Here is a 21,173-nt window from a genome sequence, read left to right on the forward strand (position 1 = left end):
TGTTTTGGGCCACTAATTGAATTGTCCCGCTTTACTCCATTATTTCTCATGTTTGCGTAATCCTTTCAAGACAAGCCTCTTTTACAGAACTACGCGGACCGCAAAACCCACGTCAGACATTTCCTATTGCTTACAGTCGCAATGCACAAACATCATGGCATTGGTTTGGGTGTCTTCCGACAATGCTGTTTGTTCGTTGCCTTTCTCATACAGTGGAATTCCAGAAATTGTACAGTTTTATAATGTATGTGTTTTGACTTTTCTTTGTGTTTCTGTGTTTTTTTTTGTCCCATTGCAACACTCTATCTAAAAGAGTTGATTCTTAGATAAAGCAGTCCGTTTTGTCCCAGTACTTTTGTCCACGGGTTAGGGTTACTAGGACGCTATGATGATGGAAATAATAATACAGTGGTACCTCTAGTTACGAAATTAATTGGTTCTGGAAGAAATTTCTTAAGTAGAAAATTTTGTAAGTAGAGACGTGTTTTCCATGTAAATGCCCTAATCCGTTCCAAGCCCCCCAATATGTTTTATAAAACATAAAATGCATCAAAACATGTAACAAATAAAAACATGTTACAATTAGATTATTGCACAATAAATGAGAGTTGTGCATAATGTAAAAAAACTAAGAATAGAGTAAAGAATAAAAATGATGGTTGTTTACCTTTATAATTGCTGTCCTCATCGCTTTTTGCCCTCTTTAGTTCATGTTCTCTCTCAGAAGTGTTTTTTGCCCGGCGTTTTGTAAAGAACTGATTTAATAACGTGGCGACTGTGGATACATTACGGTCATATTCTTTGGCGAGATCAACCAAACACATCCCTTTCTCATACCTTTCTATTATCTCTTGCTTTGTTTGTATGGACAAAAAAAAGATTTTCTCCTTTTTTTACTTTTCCTCGTTTCTAATTCACCTAAAACTATCGGAAGACCTCATGGCCCGAGGGGCGAATGACAAGGACGCTGCATAGACATATCTATCACATATCTATCTATCAACCTGTCTATCTACCCACATAGACACATACGGTAGAGGTCCCTCTTAGCCAATGGGATGGCAGGAAGATGCTAGGTAATAGCCAATGGCAGAGCAGCTATGAGTATATTGCGTTCAGGAAACTCTGGAGCTGCGAGTAGCAGCCCATACTTTTACCTTTCGTATCCTGAGATTTATTTCATAACAAGAGGCAATATTTTCCTGTTGATGCGTTTCGTAATTTGAAAATTTCGTGTGAAGAGACGTTCGTAAGTAGATGTACCACTGTAATACAATTATTTTGACAGCGATTGCCATCATTATTCATAACGTGATTATTCGTTTACTTCTAAACTTAAATTTATTCAACTACTAAAACTCAACTACCGGTACACAAAACTATTATCATAGCCTCATACACATTCATCCCTGCACGTTGAACACTTTATTCTTCAACTCTCTATTCTTTTGTCAAGTACAAAATTACCTTATAAATACCATGTGAAATTTCTGAAATCTCTTAATCAATTTTATTTTAGCTCATGTTATTGTTCTTTTATTTTTACACCGAATCGCAGCTCACCTGTTTTCTGAAGCTGAGCCATGATTGTTTGTTACCTGAGCCCTGAGCAACTGTGATGTCATTTTCAGTCATCAGCAAGTGACAAAATGGCCGCCCTCTGACATGGATAAAAACAGGTGGCTTTTGCTGCTTAATTCATATTCCACAAATACAATATTAATCAGAATATCAAGTTTAGACTACCGGTAGTGGGGCTGCATAGAACATTTTTGGGTTGACTTCCCTTTTAACGATTTGGCAATAGTGACTTTTCTGACCACTCTAGTGATTATTTTTCCAAAAAGCGATTTAATTCCCATTCAGAAACAGACAACATGAGCGGAATCGTTTTCATATTGCTTTCTGTATAATAATTAAGGTTATTTAGGTGTCTGTTTTGTAGGTGTCTATTAGGGGACGGTCGTACAAACGGCATTAGGAAATATTAAAGAATGTTACCAGGATATCTTTTCAATGGAGCCTGCATGGAATATTATTAATAATGGTTGTTATGGAGAATAACAAAAAGGCAGATTGGTAATAACAAAATAAAAGTACATTAAGTTATTTTCCTGATGAGAAAAGGGAGGGATTTAAGAGAAGTGTTTATTAGAGTTAAGCGGATGACCAACCTATCATCTATGTATTTTGGGCACGGCGTCTATTAGCAGGATGAGCACTATTTGAAGAAATGCAATATTTCTTTTTCCATTATTTCCACATGGGAAACAATAGATTTGAAAAACAAACACATCTGAGTTCAATTAGCGTCCCAGAACAGATTGTCCGACCGTACTAGTAGCAGCCTTTGCCCTTCTAGTCATGCTTGATTTTAATGATGTTTTGTGATGCGACAACTCTATCCGACCCTTCGAATCCTGTCTTTTGTTTTAAGCAATTGTCTTCTCACCAATTTGCCGTCTACTCTACATTCCCAACAGCTTTACATAACAGCATTCACTGCACCATTTTTTCTCCTAGTTCGCTGTTATTAGTAATAGAACACAACGTATAGGGAAATTTGTTTTAAAGGGTTTCTTTCTACGACTTTTGACATTTTATTTGTGCTGTTGCATTTTTGTTTTATAAACTTATGCCAGTGATGTAGATGTGAAAGTAGGTATCTTAAATGACTGCGTTCTGACTTCCTGTCTCTTTCTCATTGCGGCTTAAATTCCCAGCTTAGACAAAAGCGGAAGAGGCATTAAAAAGGGTTTCTTTGGTTCCAAATAATCAAAGGGGAAGCTGCGATCAGTCTTGTTGGTAGACCACAATGTTGTGAATTTGCTGTTGGCACCCACAATCCCTTTCACAATACATTCACTGGACATTGACATGATGGTAACAAACTATTATTTTAGCCCCAGGGTCTTCGGATTCAAGGGTCTTGTGTGTAGAGTGTGTTCTTAAGCTTAAGAAAGCGTCAAATATTGTATTCTTCAGCAAAGGCAAATGGCGTCTGCATAGCTGAATGAATGTGTGAAGGCTGCTTTCCATGTCCACATCTCGCTGAATTTTGATTAGGAGAATCGTTTTAGTCTAATGATTCTCTGGCCAGTTGCCAAGAATGTGAATGGGTTTCCATTTCATGTCAAGACGATGTTTCGAAAGACCAAAGGAAAGCATTTATTTGAAGTGCCTGATTTTCGGTCATACTTGGAGATTAAAACTGTTCTCTGCATACTCTACTTGAAAAATTGGTTACCGAACTGATGGGATAACCTTTTTTTGTACTAAAATGGATGACATCCATTTTGCAGATCACCATTTTTGGTAAATATTACTTGCAATCAGGCTCACATACTATTCACTGTATGACTGTGTAAACTCAATGAAGACGTCAGTTGTGTGGGTTTAAAGGTGTTGGTGGGCAAAAGCTGCTAATGAACTGCATAAAGATTATATGTTGGCGGCATTGCGACAGTATTCACATATTCCAGCCACTTTTTGTAGACTTTTCTCAACTTAGATCTGTTCCTTCATTTTTAAAACCCTGGACAGTTTTTTTTTCAAGCACTGTAAAATATTACATTTCTCACTCTGTTAGCGACATTCAATTTGTCCATCATCTTGGAATAAACTAGCAGGTCCTTAACACAAAGAAAGCAGTTTGGGGCATTTCTAATAAGGGCGATTACCATCCAATACATGTTTAGAATTTATTATACTATCGGTATTGCAAATTCCGGTTATTGCATAAAATTTGAGTTTGCATTCATATGTATTGCAAATTGGATAAATACATTCTAACAAGCCCAACAAACAAACAAACACAACTTCTTTTAACTATACAATACAATACAATACAAATGCCGATAGTTTTTGTTCAGGTGCTATATTATATGTGCAATTTTGGTTAAAAGTAATTGGAAATATTATGTTGAATTTGCATTGTTTGACCACCAAACTGTTTGAGTTGCATGAATCTGTCACATTAAATTGTCGCCAGATGAATTGGTCTCAAAAGATGGAGAGATTATAAGGTTCATTTCGTGCCAATTCCTTGACCAAGGTGCTCACATGTGGATTTGGTCCCATATGACAAGTGAAGTACATTTACTTTATCTCAAACAAGGGCAGTGCCAGGCATGCCACATGTTATTTACAAATACTCAAATTCAGTCATTCTGTCACAATTTTCTCTAAAGGAAATTGTTCCTTCCGCTAAGGTCAGTGCCTGGGCATTGAGGGGAAAACTAGTGATGTGGTCTAAACATGAAAAAACGGAAGTCAGTCTCTCACCATTCTATCTTGTGATCATCACATTCCATCAATTAAAAGTTATCATCGTTTAACAGTGCTAATTTTTAATTGGTTCTTTGTGACTGTGTTTACCGAATCTTAGTAAAGTCACTTTCTTTCTCTGGCTTGACCACAGGACTTTTTTCTGCTTTCCCTGATGTAGTTTCAACCAGAACTCGTACTTGCTGCTCCAAACAACCGCCCGAATAGTTGAATTATTTATCTCGTCGTTGCGTTGAGGCAGATTCAGATTACAGTTGTGTCTCTTTTTCCACCTGGGAGTATGTTGTTATGACTAGACCTAAAAACACTGTGTAACATATGGACTCTGCATTGTTGAATCGCAGACTCAACAATTAGTGTTGATGCTCAGGATAATAAAGGACCTTTTATGCACTTACTGTCCAATAATTCTTAGTTGATCAATTTGGCAGCCCGAGTGGTCAACATGAAGGTTCTCTGTTGATTGAATCACTGAGGAGTTAAATAAAAATAGCTTGTGGTCCACACGCTTTTAGCCATAAGATACGATTCTGTGCAGAGAAAAAGTAATAATGGTCTTGATCTTTGGTTACTAGCACACAGCAGCTGCCCACAGCCTTCTGTGTAGTTGAACTGCAATCCGCTTGTTTGTCAAATGGTGTAACTGTACTCTACTTAAAAATTTGCAGTTGATGATGTGTACTCGTGCAGAAAAAAAACTGTTATAAGATATAATATTGAAAAAACAAATCTGTTTGTCTGAAGCAGAGACATTTTCATTTCCTGCACATTGTTTGACTGTAGATAAGGGACAAACACGCTTTATTAAAGTAGCCCCTTGACATTTTACCTCAGTGCTCTCACCTATGAGTCATAGCTTGTAAGGAAATGTAGAACGTTAGGGGCTCCTCATGACGCTCATCACACAAATGTCAAATTAGATCAGTTGGTATGTCAAACTGGAAGAACGGAGAGAAAAAAAACAACACCCAAACATTACATAACCTACATAACTCCCTCATCCTCTCTCACGAGGAAAGGATCACATCCCTTTCACTGCCTCACTGCTAAATTGTATACCGATTACCGACCACTTCATATGAGAGTCAGGAGCGAGCAGCCTGAGTGACTCAGCCACCACTCCCATGACTTGGCCTCCCGTGATTACCCGTGTAAAGACGCAGGTCACAGCAGTGGATGCCCAGCGGTGCTGAATCCCCATAAACTTAATCCAAAGTATTGGAAAAATACCAATTCTGTGATATTTTCTGATCAATAATGTTTGCCCAAACACATTTCATAATTCATTTGAAAACTGTATATATCTTCCATTAAGTCATCAATTCAAATGTGTTTGACCATTGAAACTGTGATTTTTTTTGGTCCAATTTACAGTGATTTTATTTTTAAAAGGTGTTCTCATGAGTTCCAACTGATGATTTCCCAAGATGTATGAACACTTTTGGTAATCGGTTATCAAATCATCCATTCTGGCTGGTGCGCAGAACATTGTAAAATTGGATTAAAGCCACCGGGTGGGGGGTGGATGGCGTGTTGTGATTAAAGCCACCTCCATTGGGTGATATCGTCTCACCTGCTACCCCTGCTTGAGCCCGATGATTGTGGTCTTCATCCTCAGCTTCATTATCTGGCACTTGTCATGTCATGTCATCTTCCAAACCGCTTATCCTATATAGGGTCGCGGGGAGTTGCTGGAGCCTATCCCAGCCGTCAACGGGCGAAGGCAGACTACACCCCGAACTGGTCGCCAGCCAGTCGCAGGGCACACATAGACACTGTCACTGAGCGGGAATCGATCCCACGCTGCCCGCACACAACTCAGGCGTGTGTACCACTACACTATCAGCGGACCCATCTGGCACTTGTGATTCAGGGATATTGAACTTGGCAAACACAAAGACAATTCATCTTCAAATCTTATTCAGAATGCCAAATAACATCAAAACAATACTCGCTTTTACAGTTGCGACACAGGAAGGAAGTTGACACAGATTCCTTCGCAGAAATTAGTCTCACAAATATGTCTCGCTTACTAGTCAACAACACAGTCGTATGACAATTTTTCTTGAAAGGGTTGTTTTACGTCAATGACTGGCGGTTTTGTCACCCGACATTTGTGTGACCAAACTTCTGAAACTAGCCATTGAGGATCCCAAGGAGACATGACATGTTTAGAAACAGTTGATGTACCATGAAAATGTCATCACTGCAGCCCATTGATTTTTCTTACTAGCAAAAGCTGTCAATCAGAGGGGCAATGCGGTACAATTAGCAATGCTATGCGCAATTTTTTTCATGAAAGGTGCAATCTATAATACTATACTCCAAATGACTAATTATTGGACTGAGATACCTTTCCAGAATCAAACAGGTACAAACATGTTCCCAGTATGCAAAAGTCACATGTGAAGGGGTGCAGAAGCAATGCCTTTCACGCCAATGATGAGACATTTTACTCCGAAACATATGATGTAAGTTATTAAATATGTCAAGCATGTCATGAAAAAAAGTCATGTGAACATAGAGATGAGGAGAGATGAGGAAAAACAACACATCAATGTGTCATGATGACGGTCTTAGGTCTGATGGCTCCAAGTGAATCACTTTCTGATGTCATCAAAGATATAATCATGATGCATTGCTTCATATGTCATTACAATTGGTAAAACTGATTTTCTGTCTTTTGTAATTGCTATCAAAACCATTTTATTCATCAGAAATAGGCAAAGAATATGTATCCCATAATAAAATCATTATTTTCATTAATTTTTCATCCACAACAATCAGCACTGGTGTGGAAACAGAACTATCGCGCATGTACATATAGATAGATAGATAGATAGATACTGTCGATAAATACTGTAGTTTGATACATGTATGCTGTAGATGGATGGATAGATACTGTAGCTAGATATTTACTATAGATAGATACTATATTGTAGATATATGAATACTAGGGATATCACGGTACGATAATATCACGATATGAACCTCATGATGCTACAATTAGCACGATATTGTGGGGAGGTTGACAATATATAAAAAGCTAACAATACTGTATAAAAGCTCACAATATTGTAAAAAAAAAAAATGCTCCTATAAAATAAAAAATGACACAATATTCTGTTTTTGTACAACAACATTCACAAACAAATAGGCTTGGCCAGTCATGGGCCCCTACTGGCGATTAATGTGGATCCTACAGAGCCCCTAAGTTGACATGGAAGTAAAAAAAAACAACTTTGCGTTCCCTCGCAAAAATTGCGAGATGACGCAAAGTTTTTTGCGAGGGAACGCATTTTTAAAAAATGCGTGTTTATGTACTTACAGGTCATTTTCCGGGTAAACAAAAGCAACAAAGCGAGCGTTTTCAGCCGTGGGTGGGTTTAATGGAATTGCTTTGAAATTTGCTTGCAATACAAAGACCTAAAATCAGTTTTTGATATTAAGCACGGTTTCTCGTCTCTCAAACAGCAGCGCATTAGAGGCTTGGCTAGGCTAGCTGCTAAACTGACCCGTAAGTACATAAACACGCTTTTAAAACAAAATACGTTCCCTCGCTAAAAACTCGCAATTTGGGATGGGAATTTTGACAAGACTCGTGCAATTTACAAGTTCGACATGTCAGCGCTACTAATCTCAACTTTTTTCATCTTCACAAGCATAATGAACACTATTACCTTCATCATTTGTAAAGACATCCAGCACATCTTAATTGGACTAAATCGTCTTGTAGCACACCTGGAGTCGTATGTGCATCTTATATGTATAGTATAATAGTAGTAGTAGTAGTAGTATAGCAATATATGGGGGATATGGATCACATCGACCTCAGATTAGATGAGTTGATTCATGCTCCTAAAACTCATGGCACTGCTGAATCAGTCAAGGTCAACACAGTCCAGTCACTGGTGTCAGATTTGCAAAGTCTTAGTGGATCACCCGTCTGACGCACACGTATTAACATACTACGCGAGAAGTGGGATCAGTTGACTTACCATAAATTAAATGTTTGAAAATGTTGCTTTGGGGTCAACTCCTGTGTTGAGGAATTGCACCACAACAATCTTTCTTCCAATAAATGGCAACCTATTCTCCATGGTTGTCTTTGCCTCTCTGCCTATGAGTCACTACCTTGACCATGGCCTGTGCCATGACTAACATTAATCCTAATTGGAGTAATAGTTCCATGCTAAACAATAAGTTGCAGTTAAATCGTTAATATATCGACGTAATACAGTGGGTAGAAAAGACTACACACTATTGTTCAAATGCTCTTTTTTTCTGATATAGAAAATGAGACCAAGATAAATGATTTGAAATCTTTTACACCATTGTGACCTATAAACTGCACCACTCAATTGAAAGGGGAAAAGAAAATCCAGATAGGAAGTGAATGTAAACAACTGAGGTACTGTCGTTGCACAAGAGTGTGTGTTCAGAATTAACCAATCATATTCAACCCAATGTTAAATGGAAATACACACACCCACACATATATAGTCCAGACATATGAAGTAGATGGGAGATTGTTGTCACAGGTACTTAGCAGTCAGTTCTTGCCAGAAATTCCTGCAGGTTTTTCTATGTTGCTATCGGCTTCTTGGTAGCCACTCTGAGCAGTTTTCTTCTCATCTTTTCATCAATTTTGGAGCGACGTCCATTTGGTAATGTTGCTGTTGTGCCATATTTTCTCTACTTGATGATGATTGTCTTCAGTGTGTTCCATGACATATTAAATGCCTTCTTTTTATACCCTACTTCTGAGTGATACCCTGAACATTGGGATTCTTCAGATGCTTTGAAAGCTCTGTGGACCATGTTTTGTGCTGTAAAATGACAGGAAAAGCCTACTAGAACATCTGAACTTTATTCTGGGTTATTTAGGGGCTGATTAAATGGTGGCAAGTATGTGCTAACTTTCATTTAACTTGAGTTTGAATGTGATTGGTTAATTTGGAAAACAGCCACATACCACAGTTGTAAGCACAGTTGTGCAACCACATTTTCTGTTCATTTTTATTTCACTTTCCCTTTAGCTACTTCACTTTAAAGATGGGAAAGGTTTTGAAATTATTTACTGTGATATTATTTGATTTTTTGATTTCACAAGGCATTTCAACAAGACTGTGTAGACTTTACATCCACTGTAAATAATGTTCAGTGTGATTTACATTTTAAAGTTTCAACTTTTCAATCCTGTCAAGAATAGAATTGGCTGGGTTCATGATGCCCTGCTGATTTCTTTATCTGTGTGTCTCTCTCATCAGGTCAGCCTCCAAAGTCTAGAGAATTTCCTCTGTCTCTTCCACTATGTGCAGCATCACCCTCATCACACCAAAGATGCCCTGAAATTCTGGTAGGTGCCATTGTTACCCCCTACCTACAAGGTTATGTGTTCTTTTTCTATAAAAATGTCAAACTTAATGAAGAAAGAGCCTTTTTACTATTACCGTCTTTATTTAATCGTATGCACTCGAACAGAGTTTGAGTCACTGTGAGGTTGGGTATCAGGACAGTGTGCAAGTGCAGCAATTCAATGTGTCACAGATCAAATTTAATGCCTTAGTTAAAAGAGATTTGGAGCACCATTACTTTGTAAAAAGTTCATCAAGTAAACGAAATTTGAATAAGGTAAGTACTGCTTTACGTTGCTGGCTGTTCATTTCTCAAGATCAACTGTAAATTTAACAGTTTAAGTTCCAGACATAATCTGCAGCAAATGAAAATTTGCATTTTGAATGATGGACATTTTGGAATTAAAGTGTTGGTTTTGTTCAGGGTAAATCAGAAAATAGAGTTGTGTGTGAGAAATGCATGCTCTCTAAACATGCTCAACAGTTACATGTGATTTAATATTTGACTCTGCAACATAAGAAGACTTAACATGTTCTAATGTTGTTTACGTTATAACACAATGTGGACCATTGACCACCACTACAAGCCACAACAATTGAATCGTCCAATAGATTGAGATTGAGATTGAGACCCATTGTTAATGTTGTAGTCTAGTGTCGTTCAACTGCACTGCATGTTTGCATATCGCTGGCATCGGGCCAAAACCTCATAAGTCACATTTTGGTGAATTGACCAATCTGAAATGTTGAAAATGGCTTGCTCACTTTCAGAATGCAATGCCTAACGACTGAACAAACGTTCCATTTTTGGGGTCTCCTGAAAAGTGACTGTTTTGGAGATACACGGTTTTGGCCCGACGTCAGCAATATGTACAGAGGTTGTCCTATTATTAATCACTCTAATCTAGCCACCAAAATGTTAGAAACAGCTCTCAACATAATGTAGTGCAGACATTGTAAACTACCAACAACCATAAAAATGGAGACTTGTCAGTCAAGAATGAGTGTTGAAATATTGAGTACAGTATTAGTTTCTTTTAAAGACAGAAATTGAAAAGTAATGTGTGATGTATGCGTCTTTTTAAAGGAACAGATAACAAATGCTGCCAAGCATATGTGCTGTCAATGAGACCAAATAAGCAAAGTTCCTTATCTGCTGTATATGTTGACAAATCCAATCAGTTACAACTGCATTTCTAATAAGCATAGAGCTGTAAAAATGACTAAATTCTTCTCCAAAATCCTGTTATCTTCTTGTAGATAATGCAATACAAAGCTTGTCACCATCACAGTTGTACTGGAGAATATAAATGCAGTTTTTGTGAGTGACTGCCTATTACAGAGGTCCTCTGCAGGTCATTGGAGGCTCCTCAGTATTCCCAAGGCCAGTCCCCTTGCCATGTGACATCACATGCTTTCATGTGATACGCTGATCTGCTGCGAATCTGGAAAGCTTCCATTTGAAATTCCAATTTAATGGAATTTGCCCGGCAGAACAGAAAATTCAGTCAGTCGTCGTGCGAGAAGGTATGCAGATACAGCCAACGGTCGAGCTGCAGTCAAGCTTGGAATATACACAAGATGACTGGAAGGAAACGGTCATTCCCAGTAACATTTGGTAAGACAACAAAATACTGTATGTGCAAAAAGAGCTGGACATTAGCCGCATTGTTTGTAAATACGATTGCTGTGTCGGTGATTGTCCTGCCCGGCTATTCTCCTTTGTTCCTATATTCCTGTAAGCATTTAAAGGTTTAGTACAGCAACTTATATGTATTAGAATGACTTAAACGCTGCTAGCGAGAACAGGTTAATTCTTGTCTGGGATTCACGTTTAACTGTATAGAAGATGACATTGCCTTGTAAAACGATGTGTATCTTAAACAGAGTACCGAAAGATGTGTTGGGTGTGTGCGTCTTGTGTTGACGCCTGCCAATCATTTACACTTACATGGTGACACAAAATAGAATCCTGTGACTCGTGCTCATTAACAATTTTATGAACCGTTTTAAGAAAATTACCCTGTGGTGGATTATCATTCCATTGATTCTCCCCTGCGTAAGTGTGACAAAGTCATAGTCAGCTGTTTTACACATCCGGTACCGTGCCACTGTCACTCCCCACCATTTTGTGTAAACAAACATGAAACCAGAGTATGCCGCTGAGGAGGCACTGAGGCATTGACAATATAGAATCACTGTGTGAATAAAAGGTATGTGTTCTTTTTCTCTAAAAATGCCAAAATTAATGAAGAAAGGCCTTATTCTGTGTATTGCTTCTGTCAGGCCTATGATATACTGCGGTGGTATCCACAGTCACATCAGCACTTAGCATTTTACACCCCCACGAGGACGGCACTTGTACGCATTGGAGATGATGAGGTTTTTGTTCACTTGCTCAGACTGTATATTCTGAAGTCCAAGTCAGACAGACAGACAATAGTTTTGATGCTGGAAGTATCTTGATGTTTTTGTTTACAACTGAGGATAGGCTAAAGATTGAAAGCTGTTTTAATTGTGTGTTAATTTGTGTTGTGTAGGCAGTTGCAGTTGTGGATACATTATGACACTGATTGATGTATTTCAATTACCGGTGTATATACTGTGTATACAGGCGCTTGGTGGTCATCGGGAATTTGGGGAGATTCCTGAATGGCTGGTCCAGTCCAAAAATTGTGGTGCTTCAGGGCTAGTCCAACATCCCCCCGCCCCCGCCCCCCACCCAATACTGTATATTTTGTCGCATATCGGCCGTGTAATGGTCATGCTGTCCTTGTTAGTGAATGTGTGTAAACTATGTTTTTTTTTCCTCTTCCAGTGTCTCACTTTGTATTTTTTATTTTATTTTATTGCTGTTAGTCTTTATTTGTGATTTGGTTTGCTTTTGTGCTATATGTTTACTTGTTACTGGTAGTTAAGGAACATCGGATTTCAATTCATGCCCTATGTTGAACTGTCTCTCTCTCTCTCTCGCTCACTTTCTGTTTCTTTCTGTTTTAGCTCAGACATGAGTGGGGCCAGTAACACGCTGGCAAGGGAGTTCCTGACTGATGTACACCAACTATGCAGTGCAGTGGCACAGAGAGCGCAGGCACGGGAAGAGGATGAGGAGGAAAGTCATATGGTTGCACTGGGAGAGTACCTCGTCAGAGGAAGAGGATTTCTGTTGCTTAGCACCCTGGATTCCATCATTGACCAGGTGAGACTGTTCAGTGCCACAAATTAATCATAGTACATGTCAGCAATGACCTGTCAGGGTCTTCCATGCCACGTTCCAGTCTTCTCTGGCCTTCTTCAGCTCTGAGCTGAGCTTAGTTTGTAAAACAGTGTGGGGTACGCATTGTATGCAAAGTAGGTTACTGACCATTTTTACAGCTACTATTACTACCGTATTTGTGAGAATGTGGTTAAGTGCAGATGTACGTTTGCCAAATATGAAAACATTGCTGATTTGTTTGTTTGCTGGCCTCTTGTGGCATCTTATATACTTGGTTGAGGCCCTTTGTGGTGACTGCAACTGCATCAAAATCTATCAGAGTCATCTTTGTTGGCCAAGCAGGTTAAAATAACACACAAGGAATTTGTCTGCGGTAATTGTAAATCTAATATGATAGAAAAAAAAAGGCACTATAAGACATTTGACCTTCAGGACAAAATAAAGTGTCCAGTAGTTCGGTAATACTGTTCAACAACAAATCCACGATACATATACGATGCATCTGTGAGTTGAGCATGCTGTGCCGTGTGACCGAGTAAGAGTGAATGCAGCTACAAGTAACAGTACCACTTGTGAAATGAGATGAGTTTTTTTTTAAAGTAATGATTGTGCCTTGTGATTGGCTGGCGACCTTTCCAGGGCTTCAGCACACAAGCCAAATTAGAATAAACAAGTATAGAAAATGGATGGATCCTAATTTGACATCTACTTTATCTGCGCCTAATCTCACCCATTTCCAAGATGTTTACATCCTGATAATGTGATTTTTGTGTGTTTTGACCTGGGTGCTGATCATAGCTTATGGACGTTTGACGAAGATGGTTGATTGTTTTTAATTAGCACATGAAGGAGTTGGTTCTCTCTGCAGTGAGGAATGCTGTGTGTAGACATGCGATCCCCTCGGTCTCGGAAGCAAGACTGTCAGGTAGATGCTACATTGCTTCCCCACGCAATAGCACTGAAGATTTACTGATTAACTTAGCCAAAAGGGTAGTAAGGTGGTCTCATAAACAGGTTAATTTCACTTCTGAAGTTAATCTTGACTCTTGGTTATGAAAAGCAAGTGGATGTTTGTCTTGCACACAGTGTGTCTTGATGGGCGTGTCTTAATGTGACATCAATGTGTGACCAAAAGGAGAGAAGGACGGCTTTCGAGGTAAACCCCAGTGTGTTTTGTTGCTCACTCAGGAGCTGACTTGCCGAGAGGAGCTGCTCACTTTGTTGCTGTCTCTCCTCCCGCTGGTGTGGAAGATCCCTGTACAGGAAGAAAAAGCACCAGGTTTGTACTCATCATCACCTTCATCAGCAACTTTAAATGTTCATACTGTAACTAATAAGATAACTAACTGCATGACAACTCTTTGCTCTGCGCACACTCATGTGAATTGTGCAACCAAACTGTACGGCACACTTCATTTCATGTCACGTTTGCCGTGCTTATTTATAGAACCTCTTGTTTAATGTCATGCTCCGCTAAGCGTTTGCACTCTGAACTCTTAATTAGATTGACTTGGCATAAGGTGCAAGTAGATATGGCTAGTTTTTATTTTTCTTGATTGCCATACCACAACAATACTTTTTTTAACATGTTGTTTGTAACGCTGTAAATCAGAGCTATAGTGAGAACTATGAAGAGTGCTTACAGCAGCCTTTGACCTTTGGATGACACTGGTATTTAGTACTGCACTGATGATCGTCTGTGGCATAGACGCTAGACATTTTTTACTTTAATTATTTTTCTTACTCACTGAATCTGTTTTAACAAGTAGGTAATGGTTTCTGACAATTCCCCCGACATACAGTACATGTACCACCACCATGTTAGCTAAACGTACTGTAATCTGTGTCGCTGTGTTATTTAAATTTTCTCGCTGAGAGCTCTATTTGTTCTGCATTTCCAGAAAGCTCACAAACAACATTTCTCTATGTCGACAGATTTCACCCTGCCGTCTCTATTAGAGGTGTTCCTCAGCCGGGAGGTAAAGGCCGCACCTCTTAGAGCAGGACAGAAGCCTGGGACAGATGAACAGGAAACTGGAAAGAGGCCGCGTGTCGGCAGTGGCACCTGGAAATCAAGGAGGTCACGTAGGACAGCCCAGAAATACTCTGTAAAGGATGCTCGGCGCTCCCAAGTTTCTTCCTCAGATTCAGAAGCTAATGCTGAAGACAAGGCAGGCCCCAGTGGCACCAGGAGTAAAAGGTCGCATGGCTCTACCATCCGTGTGCATCATCTACATCATCGTTTGGAAGCCACACAGTCAACGGACATAGCAAGCACCACCACAGAAACCATGAGCGCGCCATACCGCCATCCCAGAGTCTCTGGATCTCACACAATGGACACCGAAACCCTGACAGACCCAGCTGCAATGTCAATATTCAATCGCATGGAGAACTCACCCTTCGACCTCTGCTATGTGTTACTTTCATTGCTGGAGAAAGTGTGTAAATTTGATATGAGCATCAATCACAATCCCGGCTTGGCAGTCAGTGTTGTACCAACTCTCACTGAGATCCTGACTGAGTTTGGAGATTGTTGTGGTCCAGGAGGCGGTGGTGGAACAGGGGTCGAGGAGCTTGCCGGGGGCTGGACAGAAGAGCCAATTGCACTCGTCCAGAGGATGCTTCTGCGCACAATTTTGCACCTAATGTCAGTAGATGTCAGTCAAAGTGAAACCCTTCCAGATAGCCTGAGACGCAGCCTGACCGACCTGCTACGGGCCACTCTAAAAATCCAAAGCTGCCTAGACAGACAGACAAATCCATTTGCTCCTCGACCAAAAAAGACCTTACAAGAAGTCCAGGAAGATTTTTCGTTTTCCCGCTTTTGCCACAGGGCACTATTGCTGCCTGAGCTTCTAGAAGGTGTATTGCAAGTCCTTCTGGGTTGCCTGCAGGCCTCAACACCCAACCCCTTCTTCTTTAGTCAAGCACTAGACCTCATCCATGAATTTGTCCAACACCGTGGCCTGGAGCTTTTTGAGGCTACAGTACTGCGTCTGGAGGAACTTGGGATGGCCAGGGATTCGGAAGTAAGAGGCGAGGCTTCAGAAAGGCTACGAGCTTTAATTGCCGGGGTCTTCAAGATTATAAGTGCCGTCAAGAAAGCAAAGTCCGAGCAGCTTCATCAGTCCGTGTGCGCTCGACGTCGTCACCGACGCTGTGAATATTCCCACTTCCTTCATCACCACAGAGATCTGTCAGGTTTGCCCGTCTCGGCTTTTAAGATGGCTGCCAGGCGTAACCCCTTTGAAGAGGACGGCGAAGAGAAGGAAGGGATGGAGGGTGATGCGGTGCGTTATCCTGAACGCTGCTGCTGCCTGGCCGCCTGTGCTCACCAATGTCTGCGGCTCCTGCAGCGCTTGTCGCCCAGTGGACCGGCCATATTGCAGGTACTCGCCGGTGTGCAGGCTGTTGGAATCTGCTGTTGCATGGACCCTCGTTCTGTGATTCGGCCACTCTTGGACGCCTTCCAAGCACCAGGTCTACGTAGTTACCAGTCTAATGTTCTCAGTGTTCTCGGCAGACTAATACTAGATCAGCTTGGTGGAGGGCAGCCCTCAGAGAGAGCGAAGCTTGCTTCATGTAACATTTGCACTTTGGACCACAGTCAGTTGCCTAGCCTTGAGGAGACGCTACAACATGGGGAACTTTCGGCTATTTCTACCAGCCTGTGCTACCGCTCCCAGGGGATTCTGCCAAGTGGAGGCGGTGCAGAGGACATGTTATGGAAGTGGGACGCACTTGAGGCTTACCAAGAGCTAGTGTTTGGAGACGACTGGCACCTGAGCCAACATGTAGCTGGTCACGTGTGCCACTTGACACTGCGTGGCAATGCTGTAGTGCAGTGGCAGCTCTACACACACATCTTCAACCCTGTGCTACAGCGAGGGGTTGAGCTCGCCCACCATGCCCAACAGCTTGGGGTTTCTACAGTTTGCACCCAAGTCTGCAGCTATCACGCACAGTGCCTGCCTGTAGAGGTCCTACTCGTATATCTGCAAGCATTACCTGCCCTTCTCAAATCCAGGTAAGTTATCAGCTGAGTTTTTGCCTCTATCCATATTGTTTTTCCAATAAGTGTTTGTTTTTTGGCTTATAGTGCGAAAGATGTGTTGGTCCAAAATATGTGTCAATAATCTTTTTTAAGACCTTTGAGGATAAAAATGGATGCGTTGTTTTGAAAAAGAGTGTAACTTTTTAATATTTTCTTCTCTTTATTATATAACCCGATTATTGAATTGATCAAATTTTCGTTAGATCGGTCCAACCTTGTCATTGCTAATTGATGCTAATCAATAATTTAGCAAAGCTTTGTGGATAGCAAGTGACCTGGGATACTGTTGTTGGCTTATGTGACAAGAGTACAGCACTGGAGCACCAGAAGAGGCTGTGTTTCTCTACAGCTGCATAACAAACAGATACAGTTTGACTTTGTTTGCATGTTTGGTGTTGGTACAGTGGATATTCGTTAAATGTTAACTCAGAATTAACTATAGAAATGAATCCGTTTGGAAATGTGTGTTGTCACAGTGTGATGAAGTTGTATGCCCAATTTTGAATGAATAAAGTGTAGGATAAATTTTGTCGTGACTAAACACATTCTATATAATAGTGTATGATAACATATATATATATGTTATATATCTAACCAATATAGCCAGAAATCATAATTGCCTCCTTACTGACTGACATTGCCATGCGTTGTAATTCCAAAGTTGGACAAGTAATAAAAAACAGTAGGATTCGTATAATAAAAAATTGCAATCGTGCATTGTCTTGCACTTAATGCAACAATTGTTTCAAAACAGGTGTTTGCCGTTTCCCTTGAGGGGACGATCATGTGACCTGGTCTTGAAAACCGAATAAATAAACATTCCATTGTGATGACTCTTTGTTTGGATAAAAATGTTTTGTGTCCTGTGAACTGAGGCACTATTACACCTGTTTTCCTGTTATTTTATTTTATTTTATTTTATGTTTTACTTTTTTGGTCAATGAATCAATACTCACAAATATTTCCATCACAGGGTTATCCGAGATCTTTTCATCAGCTGCAATGGCCTCAACCAGATGACAGAACTGGTGTACCTTGACCAGACGTGCTCTTTAGCTTTGAAGGTATTTGAAACCCTGATAACCAGCTTTGGACACCAGCAAGCTGACAACGCGCTCCAGGAGTTGGAGATCGTTGTTGCAGAAGAGAAGCAGACGGTGTCGCACCTGGCTGAGGATCTGGGCTCTAGGGGATCTGGAGAGGGTCCTCAGAGCCTCAGCAAGTTCTACGAAGTGCTAAAGGAGGCATATCCACGCCACAAGAGTCGTAGTGGGCAGGGCCGTGGAGCAGGCCGCAGCCAAGCTGAGACGCACCTCCATGTCATTAACCTCTTCCTCTGTGTTGCTTTTCTGTGTGTTAGCAAAGAGGCTGACTCTGACCGGGACTCGGCTAATGATTCTGAAGACACTTCAGGCTATGACAGTACAGCTAGTGAGCCTCTTGGTGGGCGCTTGGTATACCTGTCTCCAGACAGTGTGACCCTACCATCCAAAGAGCAGATACGACGGGCAGCTGACGTTTGGTCGGTTTGTCGTTGCGTGTACCAGGCCAACCCTTTGTTCCAGAGGCAGTTCTTCAGACTAGGAGGGTTGGATGTTTGTTTGCGCCTTATGAGCATGGTTATTCAGAAGCTTTCCTGTAAAACCAAGGATGGCAAAGCTAAGAAGAAGAAGGAACTCAAGGCCAAAAGTAATCCAGAATCCTCAGTCCCAGTCAGCCCGCTGGGAGTAGATGAGCATGATCAAGATTCAATTAAGAGTTCTTCAGCTGAGGACAAAACCAGAGATCCAAGCAAGAGGCTGGAGGAAGAGTGGCAGTTGCACAGTATTCGCCTTCTTGAGGCCTTATTGGCCATTTGTCTAAACAGTGCCAACTCAGCCCTGCAGAGGACAGACTCTGAGCTTTCTTATCAGGTATGAAAACTCCTCCTCAGCTATCAAATACAAATATTGTGTTATTAATGAGTGTCTCGAGTACGGTGTCATGTCTTCTTCGCAGCCCCAGTCAGTGGGAGATACCCTGTTAGAAGTGAGAGACCAGCTCGCTTGCTCAGGGGTGGTAAACTCTGACCTTGCCGTGCCACTCTTTGATTCTCTGCTGCGAGTGGCTTTGGCTGACGTGTCATCCACTCCCGATCCCCCTGAGGAGAAGCCAGACAGGGTGAGTCCTGCCTTTGGAGATGCTGTAAGTGACATTATGATTTCTTCTTTTTTTTTTTAAATGCTACAATTTAATGCAGTCCTGTATAGTAGTGAAATTTGAACACTGAAGAAAATAACAGTCGCCATTTTTCCACAGATTAAATTTTGTTTGTCCTCAATAACAAGTTGCTTGTTAGTGAGGCTCTTAAAATGTCTGTGTGACTAAGCCTGTTCCAACACAGGAAGGTTCATGTTTTTATATAATAGATTTTACCTAATTCTCAAGCGCGTAGTTCTTCCTCAGTGAGTCATGCAGAGTGTGGCGTTCACATGATGCCTTTGAATTTGTTCTCTGAAGCTCAAAGGCTATTCCTACATCCCAGAGTCAATTGCTTGTTGTTGTGGGATGTTGTCACATGGATCCATACAATGTCTTGTCCTCTTTTTACAGGGAATTGACTGTGCTTTATACCGTCGGCCTCTTTGGTGAACCAGTTAACACTTAAACAACTTGTTTACTTAAGTGCACATACTATACGAAACCAGGAACTTGGTCGCCTGAGTGCTGCGCAAGTCATCTGATATTAATCTTATTTGTACTGTAGCATTTGTCCTTTTTTTCTGAATCAGTTATAGCATTTTAAATGGTTTGCGTTTTGTTGACACGCAATATACATTTGCTTTTATGGAAATTAAAATACGTTAAAAATGATTAGACATTTTTTCCTCTCTCTCTTTTCTCTCTCATTTTCTCTCTTGCTTCCTCTTCCCCCTATTTTTCCTCTTGCTGTCTTTCTATCAGAAGTTCTTAGTGTTGGCGGAGGGGGCAGCCCCAGCAGGCGATCTATCTGAGGAGGTGGACGGCGTTCAGAGCTGCAGCGTCAAGCCCCCTGGGGAGGAGGAGGAGGAGGAAGGCTACGACGCAGACAGCGAAAGCAACCCTGAGGACATGGCCAACCAGGAAGAGGGTAGGACCACACTGCACCTCATTGATACTTAAGAATCTGCAACACATCATTAGCAGAACCTACTGGTCAAACATCACTGCTCGTGTTTTTTTTTTTTTAATTTCAAAACACCCACCACACAGTCACGGGAGTCACGCTCTAACGATATATCATCTAGATTTACGTTCCTTTTCTACTACTGTTTATTTTTTCTCTGTAACAAACATCAACAGATCAAGGCTTGACGGATTGAGAAGTTGTATATTTTTCCTCAACCTCTAAACCTGTTTATTTTTAACCTTGGGAAACCAAAAATGTGTAACCTACTCCTGCTCCCTGTAAAATCGTTTAAGGGTTCTTTCCCCAGCAATAACAAATAAGTTTTCCATGCATTTTAACTGTGATGCTTAAGATATTCAAACATGTTTTTGAGTGTCATGTACTTTAACACAATACCACATCCACTGCTGAAATGATATTTGGCAATACCAAGTTCTTTATACTTGTATGACTTGGCAGAATTATTCCTTTGCACTTTTTAACCCCCAGCAAGCACGCATATAACCTCTGCATTTCCGCTTTGTTCTTGTAGCTTTCAGACACAGCCTGATTAGACACATTCTCTCCTTCACCTCCTCAGAATGCAGTCATTGTTTTGTCTTTTACAACTGCAGGCTACTTAGCTCATAGCACCGCATGAGCTGGATCTTGTGATTTGTTAAATCTCCATTAAACAGCTACTTCCTGGAAAACATTCCCAACCTTGAATCCAAAATACTGTCTTGATTCTAGAACAATTTAAAAATGCCTTCTTTTGTAGTCTTTCCTTTTTAATTGATGTCCTATCGCCTTAGTGGTCCACTCTTGGCACAATCATGACAAATATGTCTAAATGAGAAATACATTACAGTGAGGAAGTTAACATACAGTATATGGATTCCTACTTAGAAGGTTACATGTTTGTGGGCGTGGTGTGTGATTCTTTGTAATGTTATGTATTGTGGTAATTTCCTTCAAAACGGACTACTCCCTAATGTCCTTTCCTTGTTTGTGCTCTGCAGTCTTTTTGGCAGCAAGTGGAAAAACCATACTCTCGCTGTCAAATAAGATACATGTAGCTGTCAAGTTTTGTGTTTGTATTCTTTTTATCAGAGCAGCTTACAAACA

General features: G+C 40.7%; 1 protein-coding gene across 4 annotated transcripts in view; it reads left to right on the forward strand.

Annotated features, from left to right (window-relative positions):
* Positions 1–21,173, forward strand: part of lyst (lysosomal trafficking regulator) — a 49,914-nt gene that overhangs the window by 3,057 nt on the left and 25,684 nt on the right. For 2 of the 4 annotated variants that reach the window (XM_086044841.1, XM_086044840.1), the window contains exons 3-9: positions 9,558–9,646; positions 12,645–12,843; positions 14,050–14,140; positions 14,797–16,891; positions 17,892–18,831; positions 18,917–19,078; positions 19,862–20,027. In XM_086044841.1, the coding sequence (XP_085900967.1) occupies positions 9,558–9,646; positions 12,645–12,843; positions 14,050–14,140; positions 14,797–16,891; positions 17,892–18,831; positions 18,917–19,078; positions 19,862–20,027 (3,742 nt within the window). Of the gene's footprint in view, positions 1–9,557; positions 9,647–12,644; positions 12,844–14,049; positions 14,141–14,796; positions 16,892–17,891; positions 18,832–18,916; positions 19,103–19,861; positions 20,028–21,173 lie in introns of all 4 variants that reach the window. The other 2 variants (XM_086044838.1, XM_086044839.1) reach the window with 2 other exon arrangements.

This window comes from Filicampus tigris, chromosome 11, assembly GCF_054856515.1.
Source record: "Filicampus tigris isolate MCC_2025a chromosome 11, RoL_Ftig_1.0, whole genome shotgun sequence".
In the NCBI taxonomy this organism is placed as follows: Eukaryota; Metazoa; Chordata; class Actinopteri; order Syngnathiformes; family Syngnathidae; genus Filicampus; species Filicampus tigris.